Here is an 18,207-nt window from a genome sequence, read left to right on the forward strand (position 1 = left end):
CTACTTTTCTGTCAAGTTTCAAGAAAAACATGAATACAGGTACAGTGTCATCTGAAGAAATAGAAATAAGGAATTGATATGCGGTAATTGAATATTGAGCAAACCCAGTTGAAAACACTTGTTTAGCAAAGTCAGTCAATAAAATGTTGTTCCACACACTTCCATTTGAGGAGCTTCTCATTTTATATGTTAAATGCTGTCTTGCTTAGACAACGCTACATCTGATGGTGCATGCCTTGAACATAAACATTCCTTCCTCATTAAGTAAGTCCCTCAAAGTTACATTTGAAAATAATTCCAGCTTCTAAGTGATTTATGAACTTTACATAGTTAGGGGGGAATTTTTTTTTTATTCATTTGAGTGTGATTAACTTGTCAAATTTGATGGCCTGATACTTGTGCTTAGTTTTCACCAGTTTATTAGGAGTTCAGAATGGTATCTCTCTGACTTGATTATATTTGGATATTGAGAGAACATAGGCAAATGCTGCATATGATGTGAAATTTGCAGGCATGTGCTGTGTTGTAAATCCTTACTTACATAGCACTAGGAACTTCTAATGTACAAGGAAGAGCGACATTTCAAATATTGCTTACTTCTCAGCACCTGCTACATAGAAATTTATGGGCTTTTGTTTATGCTGATTTTTTTCTGTTAGCATAAGTTTGTAATTGTTAAAGGTTCCCTCCTCCTTCTGAAAACAGTTGTGGGAGTTCACTCATAAAGTAGAGCAAGGTGAATGCATAAGAAATACAGGATTTTGCAGGTAAAGGAACAAAATGAGAATGTAGCTCAGAGCTTTTAGGCCAGCACCCAGTCTGTTAACTCGGTATGATTCAATTTGGTTTGCCTCTGTAGCTATTTCCCCTCCTTCCTTTCTACCCTTACTATATTTTATGCTGTTGCAGGAGGGGCAGATTTTACTATGTGAGATGCAGTGCCCAGTTACGTGTTCATGCAATGCCATCGTGATACATAAAACTTGTATTATACATGTTTTGTGCTCTTTTATATTGCATGGCTACAAATAATCCTCTGGCATGCTACAGTTGTTGGCCATTTTTCTGTTCTGTAGCCTGAATCAGTCATCAACTTTATTTCCCTTCTTAAAGGGAAGGTTATCAGGTTCATTTTACAGGATTAAAAAGATTTATTGAATCTTCCTGTAACATTGCAGTGTAGAATTTGTTGTGAACAAAATAGAGCTGACTTCATTGATTATAGCAGAATAATTTGCTGCCATAATTGAATTGCGCTCTTAAAATCTAATTTTAACACGGGTTTCAGAAATAGGCTGCAGTAGCTTGATTTTTGTCCTGTGTGTATTTTGAATTTTAGGGAAAATGTAACCGTAGTGTGTTAATGCAGTTGTAGCATATGGCTGTGGAAGAGAAATGTGTTTTCATGAAAACCCAATGTTAAGTTACTGTGGTGAACCACTCAATACAGCTGGATTGCTCATTCAGATTCTCTGTAAATTCCTGATACAAATATAATTAATTCAATTCAAACACACAATTCTCACAGACTTTTTCATTGAAGCCCATGCAGGGCTGATCCGAACAGGAGGGGCAATGGAAAGCTCCACTGTATTATAAGACTGGAGTTTATCTACTTCACCATCCCCACAGTGTAAAGCGTGTGAATTGTTCTTTTCTTGTCTAAACTATTTTGAATGAGGTCTCTTTTTATCTGCTAGTTTGGCAAGCTTCTAAGGCATTTGTGCAAAGTGATGATGCAAGAGCAACCTGATTCAACACTGAGAAATTCATAAATAGCATCCAGCAGTAATTAGAGTGAAAAGCTGCAGGTAAGAAAAGCAATCACTCTACAGTATCAGTTGAGCTACTATACTCTGCAGTGTTAAAAGCGGACTATGTTTACTGGTGCATTCAACTCAGGAGGTATTGTTGTAAATTTTAAATATACCAAGGAGTCATTCTTTTTTTTTACAAAGATTGAATTAGATTAACAGTTATTAAGACTGAATTGTATTAACAGTGATTAAAAAACCATGAGTATATACATATAGAAAGGATAGGAGTGGAAGAAAAACACAGTGCCAGAAATTACTATCTGGAAACATACTATACATGTAGTCAGTATTTTTGTATTAAAATGAAGGGCTAATTTTGAAGTCCAAAATGGTTTTAAGATAATGTAGTGCTCTCTATAAGGCCATTTCTCAGGAGGCAAGTGCATGATATTCAAGACAAGACGGGGATATTTTATGAAGGACTTCAATTTGAAGAACTGGGATAGTTCTTTACCATCTTAATGAGAAACACTGTACTACTTTCAGTAAGTACACACTAAAGTCACAAAAAAAATCCTGTAAGTTCTTTGTCTGTATTTCTTCTTAGATTAGGGTTAAACGGCAAGTAACATTCACACAGAGCTTAGTTGTTCATTGTTATGTATACAAAACTTAACAAAGCAGTAGAATTTAGGTAGCTAGTAGTATAGCAAATAATGGGTAAGTTGTAAAAGTAGCATGCTGACACTTTTTTTACTTGGTTCTCAAGCTCTCCTCTGAACCACCTGCAAAGCCTGGATTTACTGGAAGGAACACTGGGCCCCGTATTGTGTAAAACTTTGTACAGCACAGCCCCAAATGCAGTTCAAAGATGCATTTTTTTTAGAAAATGGTAAGGAGAAAAAAATCAAACAAAAACTTAAAACCTGTTCCTGTCAGGGTCCAGCTGTGGCCATTGCACTGTGGCACATAATCCATGCTTTTCTGGTTGTCAGAGAGAAAGTGAGCATAGTTGTGGACAGTAGTTTATGCTTCAGGGAGGAAAAAAGTGGTAGCCGGCCCAAAGCAACTTGAGACTTAAAACACAGGGTGAAGTCCAAAAATCACACAGTGGCTAATTTAGGAATCTTGCATATTAAAGGAATTTCTGTGGTTATGCTCTTGATATCAGCCCCAGGTGTTGGGGGAATTCATATTGTATTTATTTTTACACCTTGGTGGGACAGGATAATTCAACTATGTTGTGGATCAGTTGATAATGAAGATGGGAGTAATTTTTGGAATCTAGTTCTGGAACTGGGCTTGGATAAAAATGCTCAGATCTAGATGTGCTTGTGGTTTGGACCAACATCTCAAATTCAATTTTTGTCTTTTTGTGACTCTAGTTTTAGGTACTAACCTGTAAACATCAAAATGTGTAGTTGTCTTACTTTGGAAGTTCGCTGTATGCCTCAGTACCAGATACAAGATCTTTAGCAGGACTTCATGTAAGGAACAGTTAAACAAAAAACTTGTATGAATAAGGCACTAGTAAATGTTTGCAGCAAACAATTATTACAGTCTATATTCTTTTAAGAATAAAGCTGTTCTGTTTAGGAAGTTGCCTTTAATATGACAGAGTTACCAATGCCAGTGAAAAGGGGGCTAGAGAAAGTGAATCTTTCGGATTATGCCTGTGAGAAACCACTGAATGCAAATCCCTGTTAAGTTTGGAAATAGCCTGTGCAATGGTGATAATCGCAAGAGCTAAAGCAAGAGGAAGCTGCTCTGGATTCTGATCCCTGCTAAACCAATGTGAAATGTAATGGATTTGCTCCAGATTTATTTACATTGCTAGATGGATCGAAGCAGAATCAAGGCTGCTGTGACAAATCTAGTTAAACAGTACCAGTGCTAACCCAAAACAAATAATTTGCTGTAATCCCCTTAAAGAGTTTCAAAAAAGAATCTTGTATTTTTAATTTCCTACTTGCTGAAGTCCAAGGATGCACTTGTCTTTTGGCTAATGTAACAGACCAAAGCCTTCTTGTACTACTTTGGAGCTGCTGCTGTTCTAAACAGTTATTAAAATATCAATCCATACTTTATACCAAATGAAATTTGAGTCTGCTAGTCCATTTGTGGGATGGCTAACTGCTGTTTCATGTTAAAAGTTGTTCAAAAAACCCCAAATGCTTCCATTCATAAAAACAGAACATACTGCTGCTTTTAAAATGTACTTTACCTATTGGCTCTTTGTCGGGAGTGGGGGGGGCGGTCATTGAAGCACAGGAATTTGTTCATTGAGCCAGTAAGAATGCATTTTTAAACTAATGGATCTGGTTAATATTCATGATTGTCCTTCCCTAGGATCGATGCAGTAAAACTACTACATCTAACTAATTCATTTGGTATACTAAATGGAAGGTCAGTGATAACTCCACAGTCTGATTTCATCACTGAATCCTGCTTTGTAAACAGACAGCTTAGCTTTATCATCTGTCAAATTTCCGTTCCACTCAGATCCCCCATTAATTGTACAAGATACCATTTAAGAAATTTAACACATTTCTAGTATCCATAATGCAGGAGGGAAAAAGTTACATTAATTCATTCCTGTATATTATTGCCATCAGGTGCTACAATTAACAACTCCAGACAGTGGGGTTTTTTTGTTTGCTTGGGGTTTTTTGTATCTAATGTAAGGACTCAGTACTAAGTTTATCTCAAGCTTTAAGATCACTCATCCATGGGTAAACCTCAGAAGCTTTACAAATATCCCAACCAGCTTTTAAAAAGGTGGTGTGGTTTTTGTTTTGTTAGGTGTGGTTTTTTTTTTGTTTAGATTTCACTCAATTCATTGGTGGTATAAATCAGCTGAAATTTTCTCTAGAAATTAATCTAGACTAATATTTATTTCTTAAGCAAAACAAAAAAACCCCAACAAGTAAATTAAGTGCTGTGGATTTCTCTCTCATACTTGCTGCACATATTCTAAAGTTATATACAGAAGGAAGAAAATACAGAAATTTCTCTTCACAAAGATCCTTCCTTCATAGCAACTCAGGAAACTTTTTTTCTTGTTATATATTTGCGCCAGGATATATGCTTTTCTTTGTGTGTGGGAGGAGGCTAATAGGTAAGTAAGTGGCATGTCTTTATCTGAATATTAGAAAATGTTTTTAAGCATTAGAGCTGTGCAGAATCTTTTCTGTAAAAGTTGGCAACTTTAATGGCATAACAAAAAACTTTATATTTTCAGTAAGATGATGTAAAATCTTAGCAAATGCAAAAGAAACAAACATTCTTTGTCAAAAGTGTGCCTTTTGCGGTCATAACTGGTTTCGTGGTGTGTCTAGCAGGCAATTTGAAGTTGTGCATACGTTACCTTATAAGAATTTCCTAAGCTGTGCTTACTTTAAAATAAGTTTGAACTTTTTTAACGCTGTAAATGAAATCTGTGTTTCGAAAGTCAAGGTGGGTTTTTATCTTGTTCTTAAGATTCAGATAGTACAGGGGGACACAGCTGGTTTTCTTTCTCTTGCCCACTGCTGTCAGAGTGTGCCTTCAGTAGCATACAGCCAGGTGAGAAAGTCATCATTTTGGAAAATGTTCAACGAAATGCAGAATGCAGTTTGGTTTCATGGCTGTATTTCGTCAACAGAAGCAGAGGGATAGTGATGAAACTTTTATTATTAAACTAAGCTCTGACTGGAGAAAAATCTGTTGCCAAACATGTATATGTGGGTTTTTTTTAAGAGCAAATTCGCACTTTTACAGAACAGTTGCTTCTTGGTGCAACTGAGTTGTGTTTGTAGAGGCATGCTATTAGCATCAGCTGAAACTGTGGCCTAAATGAAGGCATCACAGTTCTGTTTATGCTGATGTATTCACCTATATGGATGACATTTTAACAAAAAAAGCCATTTCACAATTATTAATTTTTTTTTAAAGTAAAAGTTAGGAAAGAAAACTTCAGGTGCAAAATAAAAACAAATGACTATACGATCATTTAACAACAATTATTGCATGATTTTGGATAACACCCTTGACTTCCCTAAAAAGCAGTATTTGATAATGAGTCATCACATAACTGCTGACTTGCACTTGATAAATCCTTAACTTGGGGGAGAGATTTTTTTGAGATTACAAAAAAAAAGTCAATCAGTCCTATGTCTTTGCTATTAATCCGGAGATGTTCATTGTTAGATGAAACATGATATAATTGGAAATAACTATTACGTTGAAAGGAATGCATGTTACTTTGATTTATCTGAGAGGCTTTAGGGATTCCAATGCATTTGATGAGGCCAGTCCTTCAAAACCTCATACTTTTAGAGTTACATGTCTGGTAATTCATTCATCTCCTAATGTATTTTAAGGCTAGTTAGAAGAAACAGAATAGTGATACTCAAAACGCATCAAAGGATGCATTTGCATGACTGGGTATTTATGTAAAGGGAATGACTTATGGGTGAAAGTTTGCTTATTCCTTTATGTTTTCTAATACGGTAAACCTAACATCTACTTTTATGTCAATAATAACTCATCATAGAATGCCATTTCATAGCTTGAATCTTGGTTTTGACTCAAGGTTCACTCTAGCCAGGATGGCAATTAGGGAAAGTCCTAAAACTGAAAAAGAAAAATTGACACATGCTGTTAAATTCAAATGTGGAACATTAAAATTAACATGGAAGCAGAAGTGACATTCAGTGTCAGAAGTAACAAATTTGAAAGTCTTAAATAATTCAATATAGAGAATATAGTTTAGACAGTTTTTATATAAGTGTGCTTTTTCCTAAAAACACTCCCCAACCAAACTTTTTTTTCTTTTTCCTTAAGTCTTTTGTCTGTAAATATGAAAGAGGGCTACATCCCAACGTAATTCTTCATTGCCATACTAAGCAGTAAAATAGTCTTTCTAATTCACATTGCTCGTGGCAGTCTTATTTGACGTTGCTTTATTAAGTTTGTGATTAAAGCAGTTTGGGATTTTTGTTGGTTGTAAACTTTTGGCATAAGGTGAATACCAGTCCCTTTCAAAAACAGCCTTGAGTTGCTTAATGATGCTTGTGCTGTTCCCCACGTCTGCTTGGTTGATAACAAGGCCAGCTCCAGCATTCTGCGTAAAAGCATTTCCTACCCAATCAAAATTACCTACAAGTAAAGGCAGGAATATACAATGAGTTTCTAACATTAGGGGAAAAAAAAAAAAAGCCATCTCCCTAAAGGCAACCCAGCATGCTGCAGTCTCATTTTCCCCAGTGCCTACCTGGGCAGAGATAGTAATAGGTTTTCTACACTAGTGGGTAAGAAAAAACTCCATTACATACCAGCATGTAGTACAGATCATTTCTGGAAGCTCTAATCCTTCATAAGCAAAACCAGGTTCTTTTATTTATTTGAAACTAATTTGCTCTTCCTTTTGCATGTATCATATTATGACTCCATTTACTTTCCTCATTGGCCTTCTCAGTGCCAAGAATGAAAATATTTTTTTGCCATATAAACAATTTAAAGTAGATGGGATGGAGAGTGGTTGCTCTGTAATGCTGAGCCAAACTAATAGGTCTTTTACAGGTTACCCATTGGCAGATACTGTTTCAGGAAGGAAAAACAGGTTTTACTGTTTTATGCCGGTTATTACCACCTTTGTTGAAAGGTAATGAATGAGCATTTCAAATCCTGGTGATTGCAAGGGAAAGAAGATAACAGGATTAATGGAAAACAGGTAAACCAAGTGTTTCAGTTACGTGTTTTTATTTCACTAGAACTATAATGATTTAAATTGTACATTTATAACACGTGCAGTATTTTGGAGAAAAAAATGGTGTTACTAGAGGTCATCTTTTATGTATGTTCAGATATTGTTTTAAAACATGAAGGTATCTGAGAAATTTATACCCTTTCTTTCAGCATCATTCTAGCTACTTCAGCAGGAAATATTAAGAATTCTGAAGTTGTCAAGGACAAGTAAACTGAAGCCTCACCATAAGGGCCATTTTATCCTATGCTTTCAAGTAAAAGATATATCAGGTCCCTAACATGCATTTGTGTTACTTTCACACAGCTTTGATTATTTCTTTCTTGTCCTTATACATTTAGATATAAATAAAACAGGAAAGAAAAAAACCCACAACTCAGCTAAGAATCCATGCTGTGTAGACAAGTTACTGAAATCTGATCTGGCTATCAGAAAGAAGCAAAAATGGAGTAAAAAAGTTATTTTGGGGGGGGCACTCATAAAACATTTTGGATATGAGAGAGGAATGAGATGCACTATTTGAAGTGAAAAATAAGATTTGGGTAGGTTAAAAGAGGTGTGTGTGTTTAGAGCCCATCAAGGTGAGCTTTTCAGAGCAGCTCTGGGTTCTCTCTCTACACTACTTGGGATTTTTCAGGTGTGCCTGAGCATGTTTCTGGGTTGCAGCCTCTGCCTTCCCTCACTGCCTCTGCAATCACCAGCTTTAAGCCCTTTGCAGTAAGTCAGGTGAGGAAATAAGCAACTAAAGCATCATGCTGCAGTGCATTAGAATACATGTGTTTTCCATAAAATACTCATGACTTACATTTTAATTCAGTAGCAGTTTTCTGATCCTGCAGCTTATGCACAGCTCAGATTTTTTTAAAAGGTAGCTTTTAGCCTGCTGATTGAATGAGCGTTTGGCTGATAATGAACGTTTGCTAGATGCCATACAGGGACTTTACTTAAATACACCTTAACCCACAATACCAGTTAGATAAGTATCTAATGTTAGGAGTTAGGGTGTCTCAAATGTCTAAATGGAATAAGACGGGGATGAAAGGTGTTTGTAACAGTATTGAGCAGGATTTACCATAGCTTTAGTAATAACATTCGAAATGGAGAATAGTCCACCTTCATTGGGTTGCAGAAACAAGAGAATATGTTAATAATCCCATTTATTCCTACTTCATAAAGTGTGTTATGTTTGTATTTTTAAATACTGAAAGCAGAATGTTGCTCTTGAGAAAGTGATTCATAGGGGAAAAAGTTTTTCCTAAATGAGAAGAGGCTCAAAGCTCAGTCTTCATGCAGGTTCCCAGAGAAATGAGACTATTATTTTAACTTAACAAGGATATCAGCTGTAGATTCCTCATTTACAAATAGGTGTTACTTCAAGCTTTTGGCTACAGGCTAGAATTCTTTAAGATGCTATTACTTACCAATGTATGCAGCTCCATCAGTTACCATGTATTTGTTACGATTTAATTTGGGAACGGAAGTGTTCTTCTGTTCTTTAAGAAAGCATGCACTCTCTTCCTCAAGGTCAAAGAATTTCTGCCATAAAATAGAATGGAGTGCAGGTTAGTGAGAACTGTTCTATAACGGACAGAAATATGGTCTGTTCTCTACTCTATTGAAAATGAGTTAGTGCTATAGAACAGCTTGACTTTTTATACCCAAGCATTAATTTTGATAAAACACTGCACATTATTATACAATACATTGTATTTCTTACTAAATTCTCATAGTTTGTGATATGCGCTATGCCTTGGCATACAAAGTATATGGCTACCGCATACTAAAAGCAACACAGTGCCAGGTAACAAAGGCCATAAAATGAACACCCCCCCCCCCCCCCCATCTTTGTGTTCTGCATGGTAAAAGCCATGAACTTTTCTTTAGCTCATTTCCTCATTCATCAAGGGACATTGGGGTTTGAAGTCTGCTTCAGGATCTGGATTGGCAGGCACACCCAACAGCTGAATTAATACCTTTGTATTACACATTACATAGTTTCCAAGAGGATTTCAGAATTTCAGAAATTTAGAAAATTCTCAGGATTAAATCTGATACGGAGAAATCAAATTTACCAGCAACAAAAAGACAATGCATCTGTTTTTACCCTAAAGGGTGAAGTCTGAGTTAGATTTTTTTTTTTTTTTTTTTTAAATTTTGGAGCTATATGCTCTCCTTGTCTGCATCAGCGGGAAATGCTGATTGAGGTGATGGTGTAGATCCTCAGAACAAACCTAATTCTCCATATATTACTGATGAAATTAACTGGATATACATTGCACCCACTTAAGACATTGAAAAATACTATTAAAAAACCCCCACCCCAAACCTTCTTGATCGTTCTTGGGGGGATGTTTTCCGTAATGCGAAATTCATCTCCTGAACCAGTGCTCTTTTTGATACAAACCTTGAGCGAATCCTTTTAAGTTATGGAGATGTCTTTTGGGATAGTCTTACTACAATGAAAACCCAACTGTAAAATACTAAATTCATTATTGAAATGTGGTGATCTATGTTGTAGACTACATCATCAGTTTGATTACATCAAATAAGCACACAGGCAGTTAGTTTCATAAAGCATTCTTTACTCAGCTGATGCTGTTGGCAGGTTTCAAGCTGGTTTGCAGGAAACTGCTCGACTATTGCAAAGCGTGTTGTTACTGATTACCAGGAACACCAGCTTTAGGTTTTATACCACTGGTTGTTGCTTCAAAACTGCATATAAATACTCATTCATAAAACCTCTCCTCTTAATCATCTGTTTTGATTATTATAGTTTGGTTCTCCTTCAAGAACTGTCCTCTAAGTTCTGAACAGGCTTATCTGCAATTAGTATTACCTACCTAACTAAAATGTTTTACTTGCAGACAAAAGGTAGAGTAGCCCAGAGGCTGCTGTTTATCCATCACTTTATGCTTTGGACTCTCAGAATCTCTCTCTTCCTCATTGGAAAATACATTGGGGTGAATTTTATGTTGTTGTCAGAGGTTGTTCCAAAATTCCTTGGAAGAATTTGTGTGTAAAATACCAAGGCTAGTTCAGGCTCCTGCCAATTCCAACACTGAGGAGTCTCTGTTCTTGGAGACTCCCTCCCCACAATGATGAAAGCTTATTAGGGCTAAAGCAGGTTTTTAGTGCATTAGAAATAAAATTGAAAGAGTTTGTGGGTTTTTTTCAGTGCCCAAATACTGGGTATGGTACTGTGGTGCAGTTTTGTGATTGATAACTATGGCAAAGTTGTTTCCTTAGAACAGTGTCTGAATTTCATAAGTCGCCACATGCCTACTTACCTGTACATGGCATTACCTTCCACAGCTTAATTTTTGTAATGAGTTCAAATACTAGCAAAAATCCAAAGATAGTTTTTTGAATTTAAAAACAAGCAAAACAACCCAAACTGATTGCTTTATAAAGGACATTTAAAAAGATAATTCTATGTAAAACTGTAGTATCTGTCCTTTAAATGAGATTTGTATTGTCTGTTCACATCTAACTAAGCTACATGGAGAAATCATACCTTTAGTTACAGATTTTTAACATTGCTAACAATTACAGCATTACACTTTAAAAAACAAAATTGAACAAACCATTGTAGCAGCTGTAAAGGAAAGTTTACTAGGTACTAGAGGTTAGTTCTTAGACAACATCAAGACTGCAGCTGTGTGCCTAAGGAACTGCTCTACAAACAAGCACCCACCACAGAAAGTATGTACTTAGCAAGCCAGAGACGGATCTGAATCTTTCTGAAAGGGTCTTGAATTTTTGGATAAAGCCAGAAGAAAGTGTTCATGTTTCTCCTGGCACAGCAAAACAGGAATGGAGACAGGCAGCAGCCATAGGGTAGGCGCAGTAACTACAGGGATGTAGAAGATACTGTGTGACTAATGCTCATATTGTAGGGAATAGGCTAAAACTGGCAAATGGGTAAAGTATTCAATGCTAGGAAACAAAACGTAACAAGCTGTTGTCTTCCCACTGTTACAAGATTTAGCAAAAAGTCACATACCTTGATGTAAGAATAGTCAAGCACAGTAATCATGTAAGCTTAGAGTTGTCAAATTGAGATAGATTCAGCAGATGTGAATTAGTGTTCTGTTTGGATAATAACTTTGTGAGAGAGAGAATTTCAGATTCAGGCAGGAGAACATAGAAGGCTTGAAAATGTAATGTGTTCTCCAGCAACAGCAGAGAAGCCGTTAGCTCCTTGACACAACACAGATACCAGTAGGGAAATCCCTCTGCCCTCGCAAACAGAATACGCAAAGGTAGCTGAGATGAGCATGTGAACCAGCACTGGCATCAAGTAGCACACCCTAACAGCCTCCAGCACACCCCTGCAGCAGAAGTACTGTGTTAATAATACACCACCTTCTGCCGACATTTCATTCATCTTTTCCATCTTTTTTTTAGGAGTTTAGACCTTTAAAATGAAATTCATGCTTAGGAGCAAAGGTTTACTAGTTAATTCATAGCACTTTATTTACCCATAGGGCATTTCTGTCTTTCTGAAAATCAGTGAAAAGTTCAATTTTTCCTTCCTCTTACCCTTAGCAGGAATACAGCTGCACAACTCTGAAATGGATTCACGTGGAAGCTCAGGAACAATTTGTGCTGTATGTCTGGTCCATGCTATTCCTTTCTTGTCTCCAGCTGCCTAAAGACACTTGGTTCTAGTTCATACTTTCTGTGGGCCCTTCAAAAACATGCACCTTTCTCTGTTCAGCAGAGAGAGAGCACCCCTTTTTCCTGCTCCTTTGAGAGTTAGACTGAACATTCTTGCACATAAGATATATTTTCAGGGTCAAGCACACAAAACTTGTACTGGAATACTGGAACTGAGGTCCCAAGAGGCACAATGGTGAGCTCTTCACCTTGAGTGATTTGAGCTTTAATTTCATGACCACATGTGGTTCAGTGCATGGGACAGAGCTCCCTGAATGAGCAGCAGTTTGGTATGCAGTTTACTCCTTGACGTTTGTCTGCGTGCTTATAGCATTTATTTAGTCCTCAAACAAAGCTTTTTCCTCTCAAGTTCTTCCCAGTGATCATTATTTTTTTCAGAGTACTTGTATTGAGTTGGCATTCTGAAAGCAGTTTCAGTTGAATGCAGTAATGCTTATGTGAACTGGACTCTGAGCAAGATGCTGAGGAATGCATAATTAAGGACTAATTGTCTTCTCACTGCATTGATGATGCTAATTGCCTAGTATTGTCAAAAGTTTTGCGGCAAAAGAGAAAAAAAACATGCTTCTAGATCGAGCACACTGTTACAACTAGGACATAGTGTCTTACAGTCCCTGCCTTTCTGACCTCAACAGCAGATTGAAAAATTACATGCACAGTGCTCAGCGGCTGGTTTTCGTCAGTACACTGCTAGACGTAACAGGTTTGCAGTGTCCTGTTTCTAACTATATACTTGCAGTTAGGCAATACCAAAACTTTCATTAGCCTGGTCAGAGACCAGGGGAGATCAGGAGATTCCCATCCAACAGAGGAATTACATCTGCACAGCCTTCTCCAAGATGACTCTGTACATCAGGCTGCTGCCATGGGCAAAACAGTGTGCCTGCAGCAAGCCATGGCTGCTCCCTGGAAAATTCCTAGCCAAACTGGTCTCTTTCCTTGGGCATGAGAAAAAAGAAAACAATCACAACAAGGCATATCACTGGGATCAAAAGCTAAACGAAAGAAAGAAGTTACTGAATATGCTGTGTAGGACTCAGATATATTGTCCCCTGGAGAACAGAGGATTGAGGGACTGCCATTACTGTCAGAACGATATTGAGGTATTGGGACAGCTTAGCAATTTTAAGTTTAACTTCAATCGGAGTTTGTAACTTAAGGTTCTCCTAAAATTTCAATGTTCTTGTGTACAGACACGTACAATACGTCTCTGCATGACAGTATTTTCTGTACATAGTTTAGTCTGGCTTTGTATTTTCTCATACCCAAAGCTGAATTAAAAGGGAAAAGCAGATTGGGTTTAAGTTTAATTTTTACCTTGTTAGCTCTTCCTTCTCCCCCATACACACACATAGTTTTGTTTCACTTAGATCCTGGCTAGAACAGATGAATACAAAGGAAATGCAGTTTTAAAAAACAGTGCTCATCTGACATGTTTTATGAAGGAAAGGAGTATGGTGACGAAGCCTGTGGCAGAGTTCATCCAAAATCAGATACTAGTAAACTCTGAGCCTTGGGCTGTTACTCATACCAAGGCTTATTTAAGGCAGTGATATACCCAGGGTATGGAACACGTGATGCAGAGCACAGAGGTAACTGAGGTGTGTTGTACCTTGACAACTATTTACATCTAGGGTGGTCTAATTTTTTTGCTGGAAGTTGTACTGTATTTTCTAACTGTCGCTATTCTAGCTAGACGAGCTACCTAGAGTAGATGTCTAGAAATATTTTTTTTCCTTTTAGCATTTAGTTCCCGACGAGATAAATTCTGTAATAAAGATTTTACCTGCAGTAAATGGATGGAAACAAGTATGTAGAGCATTAGGTGCCACTTAAATAAAAAATAATTTTGAACACATAAGTAGAATATTAATGATAAATAAGGAACAAACCAGAATTTACTTGAAATTGAAGTGGCTTTTATCAGTATCAGCTATGTATGGGCTTTTTGATTTAAAAACACGCTTTATGCTGCTCCTTATCTAGGAAACTTGTAATAACTGTGTATGTTATAACAAAAATCCCTATTTCTAGATAAGCATAATTACCACTTAGTGTGTATAACACAAACAGTACTTGGTTTTTTGCAATTGTTATCACTTTTAAAAAGCCAAAATGATTTAGTAGATTATCAGTTTAAGAAGTCAAAATAATTTACCAGATTATTTAAAAAAGTTATCTGAGGGGAAAAACAAAACAAAACAAAAACCACAACCTCAAAAAGAAATTGATCCCAGATGAATTGATCTAAGATGACCGATTTCCAGTGTGCCTCAATTTCATAAAAACAAACTGTATCAAATTGAAAGTAGTACTTCCCATACACTCTGTTTTCTAATACAAATGTAACATACATGATCTTAGAGGTCTTTTCCAACCTTAATGATTCTATATGGTATTCCTCACTTTCCTGTACTGCATGTCACATAGTGGTTGTTCTGGTCTTCACAATTCTGAATTTGTAGCCTGAATTTAATGTGAAGTCTTCATTATGTTTTCTTGCACTTTGTACTTGATTAAAGGAAAAGCAGATGCAAATGCAGCTGAACAGTAAGGTTACACAAATCCAGACTAAAAGACATTTTTGTGCCGTCACATTTACTCTTTATCAGCCAGTATAAACAAGACATATGACTACGGTTCACTGTTAGCTTTGCTGTGAAAGACCAGATGTAGTGTTTTACATGGGCTGTCCATCACACAGACTGCCTTTTGGCATTATTCTATTTTTCTGTCTTAATTTCTATGTCTGTTAACACTAAGAATAAATTCAGTTCATTGCATTAACTTTTCCTATGTTATTTAATGAAATTTAATGGCTTTGATACTAATAGAAAACACTTCTTGGTTGTGAAGTTTTCTTGACTTTTTTTGGGGGTGGGAAATATGTTAGATTTCAAATATGGATTATACTTACAACTTTCAAACTACAGCTTGGAACTTCAGTGCAAATAGCTTTCAGAGATGAAACGAAGTTAAAAGTAAGGGGATCTGTATCTCTTGAGAAACTGATGAGAAGTCGTACTTTAATACTTCGTAAGACTAATGCTTCTCTTATCTTCCCATCTAAATACGGCCAGTACCTGTGGAAAAGAATACAATATATTCAGAGAACTTAAAAAAAAATTCGGATTTTTATGCAGCCAAGTCTAGAATCATAGAGAAAACTAAACACATGTGAATTTCATTTTCTTTCTGTTGAAGGAATGCCATTCTCATTTAAAGGGGTTTTCACTAAACAGATCTGCCAGCATCCTTTTTTGTGTCCTTCTGCCCTGCACCAAAACTGTCACTGTGGGGACAGCGAGGCTGAGGATGGTTCAGCACATCTTCCATCTGTGTAGATACTCGGAGAGCTGCCAAAACACTGGCAAAAAAAACAGGTACCTTGTCAGCCCCTAGCTGGGAGAATTATTCCCATGTCACTGCCTGTGGCAAGAGCAGTGGAGCTTTTGCAGTGCCAGAGAACCAGCAGAAGGAGCTACAGCTAGAGGGTGCTGCTTATCCAGCCAGCCCAGAGGGACAAGAAGGATTTTCGGTTGGTTGCACAAGTAAGGGAACACGGACCCAGGATCCCTCCCTGCCTGCCATCCTTTTCTTCCTCTGTGCTGGGACCATACAGACTGGGGACTGGAATACCTTCTGTAATTTTTTGCTTGGGAAGAGGAGAGCCGCTGCTATGCAGGGTGCCTGCGCCCTTCAGTAGCAGATAAAGGTGGGTCATTTAGGGAGGATGGTACCTTTTTTCCTGATGAGGATTGCTCATCAGGCAAATGATAGTTATTTTTTGAAAAATTTGAACAAAACTTTTTTAATTATGCAAAACTGGAAAAAAGCACATGTTTAGTTTGGCTTAACTATGTACAAATAAAGTGGATGGATGGAATGGTGAGCTTTACTAGATGCTCAATTCAGTGCGAGTGTTATCAAGGGTAGGTGGAACCACTGGATACTTGCCTTCTGAGTTGGATCATTTTATTACACTGTGGTTCCAGTTTTGGGTTATGAGTGCTTTTTAATGGTCCATACAAACCATTTTTGTTTAAAATTTACTCTGTTTCGTTCGTTTTTAGCAACTCTCTGTTAACCAAAACATGATATAATTCAAATGCAGTCTGTGGTGAATTTGGAATTTTCACATGTCATTATTTTACTGAAATTACATATATCTCCCACATTGTATACGAACTCATAACATGTTATTTCTCTCTTAACACAAACATGCACACACTCTGTCTCTTTCATGTTGAATATCTGTATGATACTCATAAAATGCCAGTAGCTCTAGTATCGAGATAGTGAAACACAATAGTATAAGAAATAGGATTCATGTATAAGCACGTTCTTGTATTCCTGGGTCCCAGTCACCAGTCTCTTGCAGATGGTCAGACTAGACAATTTCTGATCTCCTTCGATAGGCAGATCCCAAAGCTTAGGACCCAGAACTGGAAATGTCTTCTTAGGTCCCAATTCTGCTCCCATTTAAGTCAATGGCAGAACTCTCACTGATTTCAATAAGAGCAGAATTGGGCCCCAAGAAATTGGTCCACAGTGGTAACTACTTTCCTGTGGCTTCATTTTCTCCAACAGACCTTAATGGCATTGTGATAACGTGCTGGTCCTGGACATGGACACTCACCGTTTAGCATTGGTGTTAATGACGATCGGCAAGTAGTCCATGACAGCTATGTATACAAACTGCTTCGCATCATCGATAACACTGTATATAGCTTCAATATCCAGGACTCTGTCCTTTGGGCAGAAGAGTTTAGGTGAATTCTGTGAAGGGAAAAGTTCAAATATGGCATTTAAAATACATGATTTATTTTCTCTTTCCGTCATTCTTCTTGAGATGGCAAGTAGTGTCCTTTATTTTAGTAGATAATATCAGCTGATACTTTCAACTGTCCTGCTAGAATACTCAAAAGTTACAAAGGAGAGGTATACGCTTAATTTCCCCTTGAAAGTCTCACCATTTAGATGTAACTGTGGGTAAAATGCAGAAGACACAAACTTCAGAACATCCACTGCTATCAAAGAAGCTCTAGTTGAAGTTGCATTTCAGAGAATTTTGTTCCAAAGAGCCCCCGGACTGGTTACTGTTGGATGAAGTAATAGCTGTGTTCTTAGCACATGAGCCTGATCCATTGCTACGAGGAATTAAGTCTATCATGTCAGTTGTGTTTAAACTTCCACGCAAAGTCACCGTTTGCTCAGTCACTGTCGCAAGGAGATGCTGCAGTTTTGCAAGAAACTTATCTTTAAAACTTAGCTTGAGGTATAAATTAACTCTTTACCTGGTACCGAGCCGGTAAGTGGTAAGCCCAGATTTCTGCTTTTTTGCCTTGTATCTAGGGCTGTCGAATGTGTCGGCCTTGCAGGAATCACCCATCTGTGGCAGAGGCGCCCAGGACCATCTGCTCTTCTGCCCCAGCAGGGAGAGAGAAGTGGAGCCACCTGCCAAGCTGCCCGCAGCCACAGCGCGGTTCCTGGGACAGAGGTTGTTAAAGGCACTTCACAGAGCTAGAGCAGGTGCCACTTGTCCTCTTCTTAACAGCTGGCCCTGCCAGACCGCTCCCTCCCTGCTGCTGTATCACCACCTCACCTTTGTTACCTGCTTGGGTTGCATCTGACATCTAGATTAGTATGTTTTCTTTAGGGACAGATCCTGGGGTTTTGATTAATCTTTTTCTTTCAATACAGTGCATGTCACAGTCATTTTTTAACCACTGGATGGTGGTCTTAAGGATTTACTACAAGTAAGTTCAGAAAATACTAGAAAATTAACAGCAAGATTTCAAGACCAGTATTCCAGATCCATTCCTGAACACTAAGAAAAACAATCAAAACTTTGTCACATTTTATCAGCCAGCCTGGAAGATTATTTTGTTGCTAAGCAACATTATAGCCATGATTCCCAAGTATAACAAAAAAAGTCAATGACTGCGTGTTATGCTTGTTGTTTTACACAGCACAAACATTGAAAGTGAAATACGTTTTCAAAGAATGAGTTTTGACTCAAGA

General features: G+C 37.4%; 1 protein-coding gene across 2 annotated transcripts in view; it reads right to left on the bottom strand.

Moving 5' to 3' along the window:
* Positions 1 to 6,623: 6,623 nt before the first annotated feature.
* Positions 6,624 to 18,207, bottom strand: part of PLD5 (phospholipase D family member 5) — a gene marked incomplete at its 5' end in the record, with an annotated part of 182,219 nt that continues 170,635 nt past the window's right edge. For both annotated transcript variants that reach the window (XM_081997126.1, XM_081997127.1), the window contains 4 exons: positions 6,624 to 6,896; positions 8,925 to 9,039; positions 15,101 to 15,266; positions 16,823 to 16,962. In XM_081997126.1, the coding sequence (XP_081853252.1) occupies positions 6,661 to 6,896; positions 8,925 to 9,039; positions 15,101 to 15,266; positions 16,823 to 16,962 (657 nt within the window). In that variant the 3' untranslated portion in view covers positions 6,624 to 6,660. The remainder of the gene's footprint in view (positions 6,897 to 8,924; positions 9,040 to 15,100; positions 15,267 to 16,822; positions 16,963 to 18,207) is intronic.

Source organism: Phaethon aethereus, assembly GCF_964289735.1.
Source record: "Phaethon aethereus genome assembly, chromosome: 3".
Lineage (NCBI taxonomy): Eukaryota > Metazoa > Chordata > Aves > Phaethontiformes > Phaethontidae > Phaethon > Phaethon aethereus.